A 15,364-nucleotide genomic window follows, 5' to 3' on the forward strand; every position below is an offset into this window, starting at 1 on the left:
TTCTTCCGGCAGGCGGCGGCCTTCCTCGACACCTTCGATCCTCGTGAGTGCCTGGTCCTTGGCGGGGATTTCAACTGCACCCTCGAGGAGCGGGACCGCACGGGGACTGAGAAGTGCCAGGCCGCTGCGGACGTCCTCAGGGAGCTCATTAACCGTCGCTCCCTGGTGGACGTCTGGCGCAGCCACCACCTGGACGAGGACGCCGGTTTCACCTACGTCCGGGTGGTGGGCCATAAATCTGCACACTTCCGGTTGGACCGCATTTACATCTCGCGGCACCATCTCTCCCAGGCCCACGCCTCCAGCGTACGGCCGGCCCCCTTCTCGGACCACCATCTGGTGGCCGTGAAGGCTTCCCTCTGGCCGGGGAAGCGGGGGTCGGCCTACTGGCATTTTAACAACAGCGTGCTGGAGGACGTGGGCTTCGTGGCGTCCTTCCGGGAGTTCTGGCTGGCCTGGCGCGAGCAGCAGCATGCCTTTCCCTCGGCACGGCGGTGGTGGGACCTGGGAAAGGTGCGCGCACGGCTCTTCTGCCACGACTATACTCGGGGGGCCAGCCGGCGGCGGGATGCGTTGATAGGGCAGCTGGAACGGGAGGTCCTTGAGCTGGAGAGGCGTCTAGCCGCCAGCCCCGGAGATCCATCCCTCTGCGGCACGTACCAGGAGAAGCGGGATGAGCTCAGGACCCTCGACGCCCATCGGGCACAGGGGGCCTTGGTGAGGTCGCGAATCCAACTCCTCCGGGAGATGGACCGCGGCTCCCGCTTCTTCTACGCCCTGGAGAAAAAGAGGGGCACCCAAAAACATATCCTCTGCCTTCTGGCGGAGGATGGTACCCCTCTTACGGATCCGGTGGAGATGCACGAGAGGGCTTGCGCTTTCTACGCCTCCCTTTTCTCCCCGGATCTGACCGACGCCGACGCCCGCAGGGCGCTCTGGGACCAACTCCCGTCGGTCAGCACGGGCAACCGGGACCGGCTGGAGCTTCCTCTCACTCTGGCCGAGCTCTCGGAAGCCCTCCGTCTCATGCCCACCAATAAATCCCCGGGCATGGACGGGCTGACCGTGGAGTTTTCCCGCGTGTTTTGGGACGTCCTTGGCCCAGACCTGCTCGGCGTCTGGGCCGAGGCCCTGCAAAGCGGGGTGCTCCCCCTCTCGTGCAGGCGTGCAGTCCTCAGCCTGCTACCCAAGAAGGGGGACCCCCGCGACCTCAAGAACTGGCGTCCCATCTCGCTCCTCAGCACGGACTACAAGATCATTGCCAAAGCCATCTCCCGTTGCTTGGGGTCCGTGCTGCAGGACGTGGTCCACCCCGACCAGACCTACACCGTCCCGGGCCGCACCATCTTGCAGAATTTGTCCCTGGTCCGGGATCTCTTAGAGCTTGGGTGTAGGGACGGCCTGTCGTTCGCCCTCCTGTCCCTGGACCAGGAGAAGGCGTTCGACAGGGTGGACCACGGGTATCTCTTGGGCACCCTGCAGGCCTTCGGCTTCGGACCCCGCTTCGTCGGGTTTCTCCGGGTGCTGTACGCTGCCTCGGAGTGCATGGTCAAGCTCAACTGGACCCTGACCGCTCCGGTCAGCTTCGGACGGGGAGTATGACAAGGCTGCCCACTCTCAGGACAGCTGTATGCTCTGGCCATCGAGCCCTTCCTCTGCCTCCTTCGGCGAAGGTTGACGGGGTTGGCGCTTCCAGAGGTAGGACTGCGGCTAGTCCTGTCGGCGTACGCCGACGACGTGCTCCTCGTGGTCCAGGACCCGGGAGACCTGGCGCGTCTGGAGGCCTGCCAAGCTATCTACTCGGCAGCCTCCTCTGCCCGGGTCAACTGGGTCAAGAGCTCTGGCCTGGTGGTCGGGACCGGATGGCAGACGAGCCGCCTCCCACCCGTGCTTCAGGCCATCCGGTGGAGCGCGGGTCCGCTGCTCTATCTAGGCGTCTTTCTCTCCACCACGCATCCCTCTCCGCCGGAAAACTGGCAAGGCCTAGAGAGCAGGGTCGCTGAGCGGTTGCGGAGGTGGACAGGGCTACTCCAGTGTCTCTCCCTCCGAGGGAGAGCGCTGGTGTTGAACCAACTAGTCCTGTCCATGCTCTGGCACCGTCTCAGCACCCTAGTCCCACCCCCCGGGTTCCTGGACCAGCTCCAGAGGTTAATCCTGGAGTTCTTCTGGCCGGGACTGCACTGGGTCCCTGCAGGGGTGCTCCATCTCCCCCCGGAGGAGGTGGGACAGGGCCTGACCTGCACGCGCACTCAGGTCCATGTCTTCCGCCTCCGGGCCCTGCAGAGGCTTCTCAACACCAACAGTGCAGATAGTCCGGCGTGGAGCACGCTGGCGCACGCTTTCCTCCGCCGTTACCAAGGGCTCCGATGCGACCGGCAGCTCCTCTATTTATCCTGCAGAGACCGTCCGCGAGGCCTCTCGGAGCTGCCGGCCTTCTACCAGGACCTCCTCCGCACTTGGCGGCTGCTCGCAGCCTCCAGGTCCTTAGGGGCCACCGTGGGAGAAGACCTCCTCGCAGAGCCCCTGCTACACAACCCCCACCTTCGTGTGCAGGCGGCGGAGTCTCGCACGGTGCGCTGGGGGCTGGTCCTAGGTGGAATCACCAGGGTCGGAGACCTCCTGGACTACGAGCGGGGGGACTGGATGGAGGCCCCGGCGCTCGCCCGGCGCATGGGGCTCTCCAACCTACGCTCCCCCCGTCTCGTACTCCGGGAGGTGAAGGCTGCCCTGCCCTCCACCGCTCACAGTTACCTCGGCCGGGTCCTGCGAGAGGGTGCACCCCGCCCCCCTCCCACTCCTAGCCCTCTGGACCTCTTTGTGGGCCCCCGGCTTCGCGATCCTGCCCGCCCCCCTCCCCCACATCACCTCAGCTGGGTGCACACTTTCCAGCCGGTCCCCTTCCGAACCGCGCCTCGACACCTTCTGTACGCGCTCGTGCTTCACATGCTCCACTTCCCCACCCTCGTGTCCCGCCCCGATCACAAATGGCGGGACCTCTTGCCGTCATCGGAGGGTGGGGAGCCCCGGTGGGCCGGCCTCTACTCCACCTTGGTCCCGCGGCCCGCCGGGGACATCAGCTGGAGAATCCTCCACGGAGCGGTGAGCACGGGTGTGTACCTGGCGCGGTTCAACCCCATCCCGGACACCTGTACCTTTTGCGGCATGAGGGAGAACCTGGCTCACATCTACATCGAGTGCGTCAGGCTGCAGCCCCTCTTCCGGCTCCTCCAGAACCTCCTCTTAAGGTTCTGGCTGCACTTCTCCCCACACCTTCTCATCCTCTCACACCCTATCCGTGGCCCCACAAAGTCACGGGACCTCCTCGTCAGCCTCCTCCTGGCCACAGCCAAAATGGCCATTTACAAAACCAGGGAGAGGAGGCTGGCAGGGGGGTGACCTGCGACTGTGGGGCCTACTTCCGTTCCTCCCTCCGCTCACGAATCCGAGCAGAGTTCCTCTGGGCGGCGTCCACCAACTCCCTGGATGCCTTTGAGGAACGGTGGGCGCTGTCCGGGGTCCTCTGCTCGGTGTCCCCCTCTGGCTCCCTCATTTTAAACTTTTGACCCTCACTCCCGTTCCTGGTTTTTCTTTTGTTGTCCCCCGTATTTACTTGGAACTGGGCTGTTTTTAATGGGTCCCCTCTCATCGTGAGAGGGGCCTTGTAGCCGTGGGCAGGCTACGCCTGCCCACTCCCCCGGCATCCAATAGGTACATCAGAAAGCTCAGTAGTTTTGATGTGATATTGACTTTTGTTACAAAAACTTCACACAGCTCAAATAGGATGAATCTGATATAGTATTAAAATGTAATCTTATCAATATGTTTACATCCAGAATTATATAAGCCACCTAATGTTAAATTAATAAGACACAATGGCTACATCTACACTAGACACATCTGTCTACAGAAATTACTATGGAAAGAGAGGTTCTGACAAAACGTCTGTTGACACATCGCATCTACCCATAAAAACGGATCAATCTTTTCATCCGCTCTGTCAACAAAAGAACCCCCAGAGCTTCTACACAGCGTTTTTGCTGACAGCTTCTGTCAAAAAAATGCATTTTATGCATAGACATTCTGCAGGTTTTGTCTACAAATCCCCCATTTTGTCTACAGAGCTCTCTAGTGTAGACGTAGCCTATAAGCTGTGCATATTAGATACAACTTCCTCTTAGGGTATGTCTATCCAGCAAAGATAGACCCACAGCTGCCTTCTGGTAGCTGACTTGGTCTTGTAGGACCACAGGATTGTTTCATTGTCATGAAGACTTCCAAGTTGGGACTGGAGCTCGGGCTTTGGGATCTTGTGATCCCACGGAGTCCTGCAGCCTCAGCTACAGTCTGAGCCTGGAGGCTTACACAGCAGTGAAATAACCGCATAGCCTGAGTCCTGAAAACTTGAGTCTACAGCCAGCTCATGTAGACTGTGTAAACATACCCTAAGTTGACAGTGTTACTCTGTGATCAGTCATTATACAGTGGATCACTAGTGAAACTATATAAAATAAAATCCCTGCGTCCTTTGTGTGTATTAAGTACGTATAATTTAGCGCCACTAAGCACAATTTATAGAATGTTTGTCATATTTGTTGTGACGCCTCTGGCCCTACAATGTGTATTCGTGAGAAGGAGGAAGCACTTTGCTTGATGATCCTATTACACTGGCGTCAAGTGATGAAAAGAAGAAAAGATATTGCTGTAGCTGCTTAGTTACACATGGCAAATTGGAATAACTGCATTCTGCATGGATTTTGAGGCATGATGTATTTATTACAAGACTTATTTAATTTGTTCATTGGCTATTCTTATTTTGGTCTAGCAGCACTACGATAGATCAGGTTGCACTGATATCTATTTAAAGATGGATGCATCTAAATCCTCTGAAATCAACGTATGTAGTCACATTTTGTTGAAATTTGGTCTGCCTCAAGAATATGCAGGTTGGGTGCATGACCCAAATTTGAACTCAGTTAAGCCCAGAGTTCCAGAGCCCTGAAAAAATAGGAAAAGAAAAGAAAAACAGAAAGTTTCTAGGTGAATTTTTCCCCTCCTGGGATGGAAATCAAACTATTGACGTGGTGCGAGTCAAAATCCCAATCTGTTGAGTTATACACAGTGTAGTTCATGGCACTGACTGAATCTTTGTGAGGCAAAAAACGAGAATAGGATTGAAAAATGTGCACTTGTACACTGTACATGCATAAGTACAGAAAAAGAGACTACACAGTTTCTGTTCCTACCCTTTTATATGTCTTAAAGCTCAACTCCTGTGAGGGAGGGGAGGCAGTGGAGAAGCTTCTCATGCTGCCCCACCCCCAGCAACTCCCGTTGGTAGGTCAATAGGACTGGTGGCTTGGGAAGTATCTCTCCCCCCAGTGCTCAGTATTCAGTTCAGAGCAGCACACATGGCCTCTGCAGCTGCTCTGAGCATGTGCAGAGGTATGGAAGGCAAGGACTCTGGCTAAGGCACCTGCAGGTAAGGGCCTGCTGGCCGGAGCCTGCCTCTGGCACCTCCAGCCCCTCCTCCCTCAACCCTCTACACCCCCTCCTGTATCCCATACCCCATGTAACCCAAACCCCTTGCATCACCTGCTACACATCTCCTCTGGGTCACAACCCCTTTCCAGACTGTGTACCCCAATCCTATCCCTGCACCCCCTCCTGCATCCCTGCCCCAGGTCACCAACTCCTCTCAGACCCGATATCCCCCACCTATAGCCCTCCTCCAGCTCAGAATCCTCTTCTACCCCCAGACCCCCTCCCAGGCCCTGCACCCCTTTCTTCACCCAAACTCCCTTTAAGATCCCACACCCTCTCTTCCATCCCAGTCTCTTACCCCAAGGACTCTTCTGCACCCAATCTACATCCCAGGCTCCACACCTGCTCCATTAATATCAAGGAAGAGTACAGCCCTTGACTACACACTAAATTCTTGGTGTGCCCCCCCATTAAAAATTATGGCCACCCCACTGTAAGAATAACCTTATGTCATGAATTTAATAGGGGTGCAAGAGTACAAGGGAAAGCTAGTGATTTGGTTCTTCAACTCTACATTTCCATACTTTCTAACAAGAGTTTTTTAAGAATAGTTTTACTGTAGCTTATGTTAAAGGAACATCAAAATCTTCAAATATTTGAAAGCCAGGACGTCTTGAGGTCTTCCTCTAGAACTCCCCTCCCCACATACACTGGAATGCATTTACAGCATTAATTCCAGCATTGTGAGATTTTTCTAGAGGGGCAGGTCCAGCTATGCTCAGATGTAGTGCATTATAAATCCTGAAGCTTGCTAGTCATACTGAATAGTAGGCAAGTAAGTCATCAGAAAACAACTGCAAACAGTTTTGTAATGGCATTCTTCAAAGCCAGGGATTCTGTGATGTTCCATTGTTTGCTTTATCATCATCACTTTTCCTTTTCTCTCTGCCCCATAGGACTAAAGTGGTATCACTGCTTCAGAGGATGTTGTTGGTATGCTGGCATGTCCTCTCTGTGCACCTTTGTGTGAGAAAGAGAATTTGTCACTAATCCACTGCAGGTGAAGTTTCTGATGCCAGTGAAATCCCCTGTACAGAATACTTTAGACCAGTGGGTCTCAATCTTTCCTGACTACTGTACCCCTTTCAGGAGCATGATTTGAGTACCCCCCGTTTCACCTCATTTACAAACTACTTCTTACAAAGTCAGGCATAAAAATATAAGTGTCACAGCACACGATTACTGAAAATTGATTATTTTCTCATTTTTACAGGAAGTGTCATTATAAAATAATTTCATTGATGTATAAATAGTGTACTTACATTTCAGTATATAATGTATAGAGCAGTATAAACAACTTATCTGTATGAAATTTTAGTTTGTGCTCATTTTCACCAGTGTTTTTTGTGTAGCCTGTTGTAAAATTAGACAAGTATCCAGATGGGACCAGCCCCTCTTCCCTGAGGTGGAGCTGCGGTGGGGGGGGGGGGTTTCGCTTCAGAGTTCAAACACTTTTCTGCTTCAGTTCCAAGATGGGTACAGTCTTCCTCTCCGAAGGTCTGTTTTCCTCCCTTCCTGGCACCTGTTGGCTGGAGTATGGCCTTCTCCACAGGCTTTCCTGCTGACTCAGGGCCCTGCAGGACCCACATGCCATGCTATGTTTACAGGCATCTGCCATACCACACCTGCAGCTGTCTCCCTCTTTATAAGGCTTAATTGCCTTCCCTTAAGCCCAACTGGGTAGCAGGTAATCATTCCAGGTGCCCAGGTTCCTCATGAAGGATCCTGTGACAGTGAACCTTATAATAAGGATGATCAAAGTGCTATTGAGTAATTTTTCCTGTAAACTGTGACCAGAAGGTGTTTACTACGTACATGTGTTAGTGTTATCATTAGTTGCTTGTGACACTGGCAATGCAAGAGCTCAGCATTGGAGACTAACCAAGTTTCCAATCTGCTGTTGTGCTGGGTATTACCATTGCATGAGGAACCAACAGAGAAAAATGTGATGATTGATTGGAGCCTGATTTTCAGAGAGGCTGTTTTCTGAAGTCAGAGTGTGCAGTTTAGAAATCAAAATTCTGAGGCAGCCGTGGTCACTAGTCACTGTGGACAGTCTTGACCATAAAGTTTACTCTTTAAAGATGGAAATGCACATTTGGGAGTGTAAAATGAATATTAAAGGACGTTAATTACTTTTCTGCTGTTACTTCCATTGGGCTGTCACACTGCCCAGGTCACAAATAGTATCACTTCTCAGCAGAAGACAGTGCAGAAGTGCCAATTGGGATTAAAAGTGGAGGACCAGACAGTGCTCTTGCTTACACCAATATCACTCCCATGACATCATTGGCACTGCTGTGGATTTACACTAATATAACTGAAAACAGAATCTGGACCTTAAATAATACACTATGAAAGAACGGCCTGACAGAGAGCTTCAGAGTTATCTGGCTAGAGTTCTACTTATGCTAGTACTTTCTGATTACTGAACTGAGTAAAATAGGTGCAGTTTTCCTTGAGGATTCCATTTAATTAAAGTCCCAATGTTAGTTAGTGGGGCTGGCATTTTTTTTTAAAAGAGATTAATATTTCACCAGAACTTTAGATCCTGCTTCTTCTTCTTGAGAAGAAGCCCATCATTTTTTTCCATACAGTCACTAATCAGATAGGATAAAGGAGAAATACAGGGAAAAAAATCACAGTACCCTGGGCATTTTTTTATTTAAGGGCCTGAGATTCTGAGTAATTGAACTCTGATGCTTTGGCGGCCTAGCAGAAACATGGCTGCAGTGATGTCAGTTTTGTGGATAACAATCTCATGAGAAATGAAACCTCATTAATTGAATAGAATATTAATACCCCAATGTGACATAGCTACTCAAATTAGTTGCTTGAAAAACAGGATTTGGGACATGATTTAATCTCAGGAAAATGAGGACTAAGGGCAGTGCACACGCTTTCTAAAGGCAGACTTGTTAGGCTTGTCTTAAATCTGAATGATAAATAGTTCAATAAGACTGTTGTAATCTTTGAAAAAAGGGTTTGAATATTCATGTCTGACCAATCGGTAAAGGCTCTAGAAATACTGTTGAATGAGGAACTTGTTAAGGAATGTTTCTGGATTTGCAAAGGAAGTCAGCAGCATCTTTAAGAAGATATTGTGTCACACAAAATTTCATGATCAGAGACACAAAAATCAGCATTGGGTATACTGCTCAAAGATTAGGATCTCTGTATTTGGTAGGTTCAGTTTGTGAGCTATAACTCCCACAAGACATGAAAATGTGTCGGTTCGTATTGATATAATCTGAAATCAGAGGAAAGAGGCACCAAGAATGGTGAGCTCAATGGACCCTTGTAAATGATCTCTGATTGGTTTGGACAGACGTATCTGAAGAAGAAACACAACGTACGTTCTGTGGTTTAGAGATAACTCTTCCATGATCCTATATCTGGAGGCAAACACACTTGGCTTTGTATTGCCTGTTTGCAAACAAATCCAAGTGAAGATGGCTTCTGTGATGACTGTAGGGGTAAAAACCATTTCTGGGCGATCCAGTCATTCAGTTAGCTAAAGTCTTTTCGCAGTTGTCAACTCTTGTGACCTAACCCTAAAAGTCTTGCCTGTACGAGTTAAAACTATAGACAGTAGGTCCTAGAAAGTTCCCAGGAATACTTGGGAAGCCAGAAGTGAGCTGGCAGGCATCCAGGAGAGGTAGTGAAAATAGTCTGAGTTTTTGAAGTGGAAGCAGTGACATTCCTGTTCCTGTTGTTAGTGTGTGACTAGAGGAGAGCCTGGAGGACATGAATTAAGCCAGGAACCTGGACATGGAGAATGCAGTGACATCCATGCCTAGGGCAGGACTAAATCTTGGAACAACAGATATGTGAGTAGAGCAGAGAATGTTTAGTCAGAGCTGATCAGGCACTTTTCTTTATTTTGGGGTTTGTTAGACTTCTCTGTCCTGCATACATGTAACTACCCCCTTACACTATAACTTTCCAAACTGAATCCTAGGGAAGCAATTCCCTGTGTTTTAATCTTTTTATAAGTTGCTCTGTAACATCTAGATACCTAGTAATGTTTAATCAAGTGTGTTCCCTTTGTTTTGTTAATAAAAAGCATCCTTTTAAGACCATGATGTGATTCCCATGTCCTAGAAGGGAGGAGGTTCTGTGTGCACATGCCTGTGATTGTAAGCCGTACTGCAACGAGAAATTACAGTTTTTCAGGCTCTCTTCAGAGGGAGGATAAAAGATCTTGAGGATACCCCACAGGAAGGAATTCTCACATATACCTTCTTGGGTTCCCAAGAGGGGGGTTGCCTTTGGGTGGTGGCAGCAATACTAATCCAAGGCCAGGGAATCTGTGACCTTGGGGACTTTTAAAACAAGCCTTTGGTGACAAGGTATTTTTAAAGTCTCTTGCTGGCCTCCATCAGCTTCTCTAGAAATACCAGAGTGGAGAACAGCCTTGACAGCCTCACAGACTGGTTAATCGTAATATATCAGAATAGCCTCCACCATGAGCATGGGGTCTTGCTGGACCATCTGCCTGGAATTACTGTTGTTTTGGTTTGGTGTGTGTGCAGGTTTATGGTGTGTGCCTGTGCGGGATTGGCTATCAGCAATTTTGCTCTCAAAAACTAGGGCCAGTTTAAGCGCGTGGCTGTCCTATATTTATTACATAGGACACAGCACTCTGTGCTCATTAGACGTCAGCTGGAGTATCGTGTCCAGTTCTGAGCACTGCATTTCATGAATGATGTGGACAAATTGAAGAAGGTCCAGAAAAAAGAGCAACAAACATAATTAAAGGCCTAGAAAACATAAGCCTATGGGGCAAGCGTGTAAGAAATGGGTCGGTTTAGACTGGAAAAGAGAGAGCAGAGAGGGGGCATGACAATAGCTTTCAAATGAATAAAAGGTTGTTATAAGGAGGGAGAAAAATTATTCTCCTTAACCTCTGATGATAGGACATGAAGCAGTGGGCTTAGATTGCAGCATGGGAGGGTTAGTTTGGACAGTAGGAAAAACATCCTAACTGTCAGGGTGATTAAACACTGGAATAAACTGACTAGGGAGATTGTGGAGTGTCCATCATTGGAGATTTTTAAAACTAGGGTAGATAAACCCCTGTCAGGGATAATCTAAATGGTGCTTGGTCCTGCTATAGGTGGGGCCTGGACTTCATGACTTCTTGAGGACCGTTCCAGTTCTAGTCTGTTATGATTCAATTATTCCCATACTGGATTCACTGTTCAAATATTGTCGTAGAACAAACTCCAAACAAACTCCTAATATGCCATTTCCCATATTCCCAGGGAGACTTACAGAGGGGAAGGATTGAGGAATGGTTGGAAGCACAGGGACAGCCAGGTTATGGGGACCAGCTGAGAAGAGGAAATGTGAAGGAACAGGAGCTGCTGTAGGGGAAGAGAATAGAAGGGGTCCAAAGACAGGGTGAGGGACAGGTGGAGAGTAGACCTGGGTCCAACATCATGGCCTCTATGCTGTCATATTCTTGTTGACTTCTTGATAGCATCTGATATTGTTGAACAGATTCCTCTTGAAATCCTGCCCTTTCTTAGCTTTCACAATGCTGTCTTTATCCTGCTCATGTTTCTCTGACTGCTTCTGTATTGTCTTGTTTGGAGGGGGGGTGTTCCTTTTCTTCCTTTCCTCTCCTTTTTCAGTGGGGTCCCACAGAGTTCCATTTTGGTCCCCTCCCCTTCTGTCTGTATACTTGGTCTCTGAGGATCTTCTCTGGACATGTAGCTTTAACAGTTACTTTTAATTGGATTCCCCCAAGATCAGTCTCTGTTTGTAACCTGTCTCCCTCCATTCTAATCCCACTATGGCCCATCTTTCTGATGCCTCCTTGAGGCACTGACCACCAGCAGAAACTTAACGTATCTAAAACGGAGCTTCTGATCTATCGACCAAGTCCTTTCTCTAATTCCTCTTTATCTATCACAGTGCACAGCACCACCATCCTCTCTATCACGCAGGGTATGGCTGCACCAGAAATGATCCAGTGGCACAATTGCAGCTACACCGACGTACGGTAGACATTTACTCCAGAGACAGAAGGGGGTTCTTCCATTGCTGCATGCCTCATTATTCAGTAATCACTGGTCTATGTAGAGCAGGGGTCAGCAACCCAAGGCATGCTTGTCAAGAGTGGAACATGAGCCCATTTTCATGGGCATGCAAGGCAGGAGCTCAGCCTCACCCCTCCTCCCCCAGACAGCTGGGAGCTTGCTCAAAGCCATGTTGCCTTTGGATTAACAAAAGACCAGCTAATGCTACCAACCACCACCTGCATGGTAAAGCTCTGCCTTTTAATTGATTTATTAATGAAGCTGTTGTAAGTAGGACTATGAGTGACTTTAAAAAATATTACCAGCACTTGGACCATACATAGAGGTCAAAAGTCAAATTTCGCCACTCTGCCTTGGAAAGGTTGCTGACCCCTGAATTATAGAAGATAATAGTTTGCTATTGCTACCAGTTACCCTATTAGCTCAAGTGGTCAGAGGTCTGTGCTGTGGATCTAAAGGTTTCAGTCCTATTTGTGACCCATGGGGGAGAGGGGTCAGTATGGTTCCATATGGTAGAATTTGGATCGTGTGATATTTTTGTGGGTTTTTTAGTGTTCTCTTTTTAAATATAGAAAATTATACACCAGTAAACAACATTGAAAACAGTAAGGTTGCAAAGCCAAGCACTCAGAAATTGGGAAATTCTGGAATTAGTGTTCCTCCTTGTGTGTGTGTGCATTAGGATACACTCTTCAGTTACATAATAATAATGGGAGACATCTGAATTGGAATTTATTCTCAAATTCGACACTTTGCACCTTGGTCTTAATAGAGATAGGCTACGTCAACACTAGCCCCAAACTTCGAAATGGCCACGCAAATGGCCATTTCGAAGTTTACTAATGAAGCGCTGAAATGCATATTCAGCGGGCGGCTGCGGCACTTCAAAATTGCGGCCATAGTGTTACAAAGACAGCTTTCCCATCTTTGATATTCATAGTGAACTCAGGCAAGTCACTTAACAGGCACTTGCAGTATTTTCCTCCCTACACTCTGCCCCCTACCTCAGCTGATGTCAGCCACTGCCCCAGCTGATGTCAGTTTTTATTTTTATTTTTGTTTTGTTTTGTTTTTTGTTTTCTATCTCTCTGTTACATATTCATCATGCCAGTTCATTTTCAGCACTAATTCCAGATCTGAAGAAGTGGGTCTCCCCCGCAAAAGCTCATCACATAATAAATTATTTTTAGTCTTTAAAGTGCTACAGGAGTGCTGTTTTGTTTTGGGAAGATACAGACTAACATGGCAGCCTCTCCGTGATAACTGCATACTATTTATCTCTACAGGATCCGTGCTTCCTTCAGCTTAGATTACAGCAGTAGGAGTTGAGCTGTGTGCTGTATAAGCAATGTATGCAAATATTTTTCCTTTCTCTCCTTTAGGGGCAGATGTTCACTCCACTGACCCAAGCCGTGGAATGACGCCCCGGGAATGGGCTTGTTACACAGGCAGATCAGAAGCAGCCTTTCTCATGCAGAGCCTGATGGACAGACCATGCCCTGAGCAGTTTTGCGACCAGTATAAAGCAGAATGGCCAAAGCTGAAGGAATTTGTTGCCAAGGCTGCAGAACCAAAAAGCTGTTTGCAGAGGGTCTCGGAGTGCGTGAGGTCAGCGATGTCATTCAGGAATTCCTGTGGCCCTGAAGAAGATGGTGTCCTTGACCACATGGTTAGAATGACTACAAGTTTAAGCAGCCCCTTCATTGCCACATCTTGCAGGACTGTGTGCCCAGGGAGTCCACCCTGCGTGGGGAAGCGTAGACTGGCTGTACAGGAAATCCTTCGGAAGCAGAGAGCCCAGGAGATCCGATCTCAGGGCAAACACCACGTTAGCAGCTATGAGAAATTATTTCAGAACTCCAGAGTCATGTTCATTCCCCAAAAGAAGGACCGGAGGGCTAGTCTGCAGCCCTTCAGCCTCACCGTTGCTCACATGCACACTGTGGTCACAAGGAAAGGCAGCCTCCTGCCACTGCACCTGCTGAGGAGGAGCAGTGTGAGACCAGGATTTGTCATCCCCAAAGTCCGTGTCAACAAGGCTCCTCCGCCCACCTACCAACCTGAGAGAGTAAGGAGGAAGAGTAGTGCTAAAGATGGCACTTACCTGCAGGTTCCCAAGTGGAGATACAAGGAGCTGAAGGAGGAGCGGAAGAAGGCAGAAGAGGAGGAGAAGAGGAAAGCGGCAGAGGCTCAGAAACTGAGGTTGGAATCTCACCAGAAAAACAGAACTTGATTCAAGGCTGGGGAGGGTGATGTCAGAGGTTCCACGGTTAACACATCAAACTAGGGGCTACTAAACTGAATAATGGCCCTATGGTGCTGACATAATACATGGACAGTCACTGGCTGTACCTAGAGGAGTGAGAGGAAAATCTTTGTTTGCCCGCTAGCAGAAGCTTGTGGTGGGCTTTTTTCCTGCACAAGATTAACAGCTGAGAAACAGCCATCACTGCACATAGACATGAAAGGACCATGTTTTGTGGTCATTTTATATTGGATAAAATTAAGGGCTTCTGCTTTTGACACTAGCTACTCTCCCTTCTACTTCTGTATGACCATATGAATTACAACGCTTTGTAAAAATAATGAAAACCACAAAGAGTTTAAGGCATGCCACAATCTTGGTACGGAAGGTGGAAGGTAACGACTCCTGGGGTATATATAATGCAGATATTTTTTAATATAGTAAGCACTTTATGATTAACATTTTAATTCTGAAAGCCAGAGTTTAAGACATCAAAGGTATCAAACACTACCTATATACAGTCAGAATTAATGCCATTCTTAACACTATTGCTTTTATTTTGTGAAGATAAACAATGGCTGCCTCTCCAGTATATACACTGAGATAATCAGATCCCCTCCTTCAATGGAGCTACACCTGTTTACACCATGTGCAGCTTTGGCACAATTTTTTTAATGTCCTGAGAAACTTTAAGATTTACGTCCTCCCTTATGGCTTTTCCTTTCCTTGCTATCAGCTTTCTCCTCTTTCGTCTCAGGGAATGTTCTGCACAGTGCTTATATCAATGCATTTATCTACAAAATCAGATGGTCTAAGGGCCTCTTCACTGAATCTATGTTTGCCCTGTGGGGTGGCCCCACATACAGGCAAGGACCACATGATCCCTGATTGGATACCTCAAAATGCACGAGTTTGAGTTGCGTTTAATTCTCATTAACACAAGTTAAGTGCAACTCAAAATCCTGCTCCCCGCAGCCCCGGCTCATCCCCCACCCCCTGCCCAGCTCACCACCCACGTACATGGCTCCAGCTCAACCCCCTCCCCACCAGCCCCACTCATCACCCCCGCAGCCCCACTCATGGCTCTGGCTCCAGATCAGTCCCCCAGTGTGGCTCCAGCTTAACCCCCCTGGTCCTGCACAGCCCTAGTTAAACACACCTCCCCCACCCCGCCCCACTCACCACCACGCATGGCTCCAGCTCAACCCACCCACCCCACAGTGTAGCTCTGGTTCAACCCCGCTGTGTCCCAGCTCACCACCCCGTGTGGCTGTAGCTCAACCCCCTCTGCCCCAGTTCAACTGCCCCCCCAAATGCGACCCCAGCTCACCACCCCCCGATCCCCCCTGCAGCCCTAACCCACCCCAGGTATAACCCTTCTGCCCCCCGCCCCGGTTCAAACCCACCACCAAACTTGACCCTCCCGAACTGCGCCCCCCAACCCCAGGACTTACCTTCCAAAAGGAGCTCCAGGTGCTCCTGCTGCTTCCCCAGCTGCAGAACGTGCATTCTGCTGGGGTAAAAAAACCAC

The 15,364-nt window shown here is 49.2% G+C and overlaps 1 protein-coding gene across 1 annotated transcript in view; it reads left to right on the plus strand.

Annotated features, from left to right (window-relative positions):
• Positions 1 to 13,821, plus strand: part of ANKRD33B (ankyrin repeat domain 33B) — a 92,786-nt gene extending 78,965 nt beyond the window's left edge. Inside the window, exon 4 of the mRNA XM_074985961.1 lies at positions 12,971 to 13,821. Within this exon, the coding sequence (XP_074842062.1) occupies positions 12,971 to 13,821 (851 nt within the window). The remainder of the gene's footprint in view (positions 1 to 12,970) is intronic.
• Positions 13,822 to 15,364: the final 1,543 nt, after the last annotated feature.

This window comes from Carettochelys insculpta, chromosome 2, assembly GCF_033958435.1.
Source record: "Carettochelys insculpta isolate YL-2023 chromosome 2, ASM3395843v1, whole genome shotgun sequence".
NCBI classification, from domain to species: domain Eukaryota; kingdom Metazoa; phylum Chordata; order Testudines; family Carettochelyidae; genus Carettochelys; species Carettochelys insculpta.